Source organism: Pteropus alecto, unplaced genomic scaffold, assembly GCF_000325575.1.
Source record: "Pteropus alecto unplaced genomic scaffold, ASM32557v1 scaffold68, whole genome shotgun sequence".
NCBI lineage: Eukaryota > Metazoa > Chordata > Mammalia > Chiroptera > Pteropodidae > Pteropus > Pteropus alecto.
In genome coordinates this window covers 6,489,273-6,493,739 of record NW_006441386.1, presented here as the reverse complement: position 1 = coordinate 6,493,739, position 4,467 = coordinate 6,489,273, and the positions used below count along the sequence as shown (strand labels likewise).

Sequence of the window (4,467 nt, the reverse complement as noted above, 5' to 3'; positions counted from 1 at the left end):
CCCAACCCCACTCTTCCTCCCAGTGAATGGGAGACATCATATCCATCTTGTTACCCAGGACAGAAATCTGGACATCTTCTTGGGCCCCTCCTTCTCCTTCACCCCTCTCAGTAGGTCAGTCATTAATTTTGTCAACGCCTCCCATGCCTCACATCTCTCTACCCCTAATGACACTGCCCTTTGCTCCCAGCTGCCTTCATGACACCAAGAAGCAAGTGATGCACAGGAAAGCCCAAGTGCTTGGGAGGAGAAACTGACCTGGGTTCAAATCCTGGGATGGGGGGGAAGGTCACTCCTTAAGTAATAATAATATTAATAATAATAATAATAATAATAATGTCAACCTCCTTCAGTCTGGAGTATTAAAAATAATCATGTAAATCCAAAGGAAAGAAAACTAAATATGAGATACCTTCTATAGGTCTCTCCTGAGAATGGAGTCCTTAGAAGTAGACAGATCATTCTTGTGTGGGGAAACTGAGGCCTCTCGAGGAGGAGGGCTGGACCCAAGGTGATCTGGCAGCTCCACCCCTACAATGAAACTTGGGACAGGTAGAGTGACAATGGGTGATGATTTTCTCTTCCTCTTCCTGCAGCTTGTCCAGAACCGGGTCCACCTCTACAATTTTCTGCTCCTTAAGATCATCTTCTTCAACCACTGGCTGTCAGGGCTGGTCCAGGAGGCTCAGGGGTCCTGGGGCCAGCAGGACCACTCACCAGCTGGCCTTGCAGCCTGCCCTGTGGGCCGGATTCTACGGGCTGGGCTGGCGCTGATTGAAGTCCATGTATACTTGGTGCTGAGGGTGCCCAGGCTAGTGTGGGCGGGCATGCTGGGCTGTGCCCGGGTCTTGGGTCTGGTCCCGAAGCAACTAGGTACCTGGGAGCGGCTGGGACTATCTGTGACTACCTGGACGGACCTGCTTCTGTCATGTCTGCACAGCCTGATGCTGGCAGCCTTGCTACTGCTTCTGCTGACCTGGAGGCTGTGCTGGAAGGCCCACCGCTGCAGCTTGGGCTGGTTGCCCAACAAGGTGGGTAGGCAAGGTGCAGGGCAGGCTATCGAGGGCAGGCCTGGGGCACTGGGCATGGCCCAGGCTGGGCTGAGGGGCTAGCAGCCAGACAGTGCCGCTAGTTGAGCTCTCAGTTTCCACCTGCCTAGCCTTTAGCTCCCCCTAGGCTCTGCTGGAGAACCGTGTGGTGCTGGAGCTACTGGCACTGCTGAAGCGTCTATACTGGTGGCTGGAGAGCACGACGGCACTCACTTCTTGGCACCTGGTCTATCTTGTCACTTGGACCACCTGCCTTGCTTCTCACCTGCTGCAGGCTGCCTTTGAGCACACAGCCCAGTTGGCCCAGGCCCAGGAGACTGAGCCAAAGGAGACCTCAGGGCCTTTGTGCGAGTCCTCATTCCTTGAGCCTTTGGCCCCTGAGGCTGTGCCAGTCTTATCAGAGCATGGAACTTCTGGAGAATAAATGTCCCCATCTGCCATCCGCCTGGTCTGGCCTAAGGTCTCACTATCCCTCTTTTCTACTGTCCTGGAGCGATATGTGTATGTGTGTGTCTATGCATACATGTGTGCATATATATGTGTGTACGTGTGTACATGAATGTGTGCCTTAGAAGCTACCTCTGGGAAGGAAATTACATTCTGCGAGCACCTGATATCTGCCAGATAACTATCCCAGACACTCTACACATGCAATTTTGTTTAAATCTCATAACAACATAGGCCTTAGATTTGATTAGCTCCATTTCTAGTTGGGAAAATTGAGTCTCAGAAGGTTGAACAATCCCAAGGTCCCAGAGTAAGTTAGGGGAAGAGCTAGCACTGGACCCAAGATTTTTGTTTTCCAGAACACTTAATTTTCTCTAGGTCCAGGCTCCTGGTTCTCAGGATTGTTTGGGTCCAGTACTTTAGAGAAGACGGGTAGTTAGAGACTCTGGCCTCTGGGGGGTGCCAGGCCCTCATATTTCAGAAGTTTAGAAAATTTCTTTAAGTAGTTACTCCTGAGCCAGTCTGTGGCTAGATCATTCTTTCCTTTACATACTTAGCCACTCATTTTCCCGCTCATCCATCTTCTCATCCATTTATCTACTTATTGTATCCATCCATCCATCCATCCACTCATCCATTCACCCATCTACCCATCCCTTAGCCTGTCTACCCATCCACCATGCACAAATCCATCCACAAATCCATCCATCCATCATTCTCCTCCAGAGAGAGGGAAATACCCAATATCTCAGCACTCACCCCTAGCTGCCCAGTCCTGCTGAGGGGTGTTGATGTAGCTACTGTGAGTCAGATTCCCCCAGACACTGCTCTCAGGTGAGTGATACTGCGAGTGGGGGGGAGGGATGGCTTCTTTCAATCACCCCCCACTCATTCCCAAGCCAGAAGATGGTGTGAGCTGATGTTCCAGAGAGCTCTGCCCTGCTTTCCCCTTCTCCCATTGTGGTTCCCAGGGAGTTTAGGGCCAGATTCCTGCCCTGCCTCCCATATGGAACTGGAGATGGCCCAGGGAGGGTGTGGAGTAAACTTCTAGGCCCTTCCTCCAAGTTTGAGGAGCAGGCCAAGCCTGTCCCTCGGGGGAGGCTTGTGAAAGGCTCCCATCTGGCCAGTGAGGCAGAACACCTGCTGGGAATGACCTTCAAGGCCCTAGTGAAGGGTAGATGCAACTGGGATTCCAGAACACACAACCAACTTGCAGGGAAAGCTAAGTGCAGAAGAGTATGAAGTTGGCCCACTGCTGAAGGTGGGACCTGGGGGATGGGAAGGAGGCCCAGAGCAGCATGTGGAGCCGGATGGGCCTTGAGCTGCAAGAGACCAAGCTGGTGCTTAACAAGGCTGGGGCCTGCGGGGCCTGGGGTACTAGGAGAGAGGGAAGGGTAGGTGGAGAGGGGCCTTAAAGGCCAAGAGGATAGACGAAGGGTGGTGGCAAATGCCTGTGCATGGAGAGTACTGGAGACAGGATGGAGCTGGGGGATGAGCTGGAGGCCAGGACCAGTGGGGAGGCTCTGTGCAGTGGAGTTAGAGGCCAGGCTGTATATGTGATACTGGTGTCTTTTCCTTCCACTAAATTAACAAAAAATTGGCCCAAATAGGAATGTTTAGGTAAAAATGTTTTCTTCTTCTCTGGTTCTAAACTTGAGAGAAACAGGGTCAATTGTGCGCTGTATATCTTAAGGAAGATGTATATTATCTTTTGCATATATGCCAATCTTCATGCCTGTTCAAATAATACATCTGTAGATTGTGCTGATGGAGATCCTATCATATCACACATATCTTTAGGCAAATTGCTTTTTCGCATTTGACAATATACCACCCACCCATTTCCAAGTCAATCCACATGTATGTCTTATCCTTTGTAATGGCTGCATTGAGGCCCTCAGGTCAGCTTCCGGTTCAGCTTTTTCCCACAGTGTTGCTCTGAAGCACGGGAAGGGTTGGGCCTCAGAGGAACTGCCTGGGGAGGGGATGGAAGGGCATAGTTTGGAAGGTGGCCTTTACCCTGGGAGCTCCTCTCTAACCCTCCACATGCTATACTCCCGCCCCTCCTGCCACATCCACTGAGGCCTGGGGCTGAGACCTCCTACAACTGAGCAGAAGGGTCTGGGGTAGGGGCTGGAAGCAAAGAGGCCACAGGCCCAGCCTGCCAGAGTGAGAAGGCTTAACCTGGGCCCTGGATCTAAGGGGGTGGGGCAGAGCCAGGGGACTAGCTAGGGCTTAGGATCCTGCTGCCCTGCACATGCCCACCTGTTCAACTTGCCTTTTGGGACAGTTGGCTCCCAAATTGTTGGCTGCTGGTGGCAATAAGACTGCATCTTGTAAAGGCCTAGCCCCTACCTTCCACACTGGGCTTGCAGAGAGCTCTCTAGTGTGGCTGTGCCTTGGGCTAAATGCCCACTTACCAGACACACCAGGCTTGAAGGCAGAGTAGAGCTGGGAGCAGATAGGGAGCCTTTCCTTTGGGCTGGGGTGGCTGGGAAGGCTTCCCGAAAGAGGAGGCATTTGAATTGGGCCTGCAAGAGAGGAATATACTGCAGCAAGAGGGCAAGACCTTGGTTGCCTAGATCTGCCCTTTGTTGTGTGAGCTTTGTCAGGCTCCTACCCTCTTTGGCCCTGGTTTCCCTAGCTGCTGCTGCTGATATGTGCCCAGGGCAGGGCCCCAGGCTAGGTTCTGGGATGCAGGCTGATACCTGAGTTTGCCTTGGGAAGTGCGCATGCTGAGGAGCTGGGGCAGCACTGAGTAGGAGAGGCAAGTGAGAGAACACAGCCCTTCCCACACTGAGCCTGAGACCCAAAGACAAGGCCCGGGTTGGGGGCAGATGCTTAGGCTCCACAGGTCTGCCCTGTCTGACTCTGTGACCTTAGATGAGACTCTGCCCACTCTGGGCTTCAGTTGCCATGTGGGGTGACCAGATGATCCCTGATGAGACAGTTAGCATTTGGGGGACCACAA

At 52.6% G+C, this 4,467-nt stretch overlaps 1 protein-coding gene across 1 annotated transcript in view; it reads left to right on the top strand.

The window, feature by feature from the left end:
• TMEM270 (transmembrane protein 270) overlaps nt 1-1,473 on the top strand; it is a 2,315-nt gene extending 842 nt beyond the window's left edge. The window contains exons 2-3 of the mRNA XM_006918654.1: nt 597-1,031; nt 1,177-1,473. Of these exons, the coding sequence (XP_006918716.1) occupies nt 597-1,031; nt 1,177-1,473 (732 nt within the window). The remainder of the gene's footprint in view (nt 1-596; nt 1,032-1,176) is intronic.
• The last annotated feature ends 2,994 nt before the right edge of the window (nt 1,474-4,467 follow it).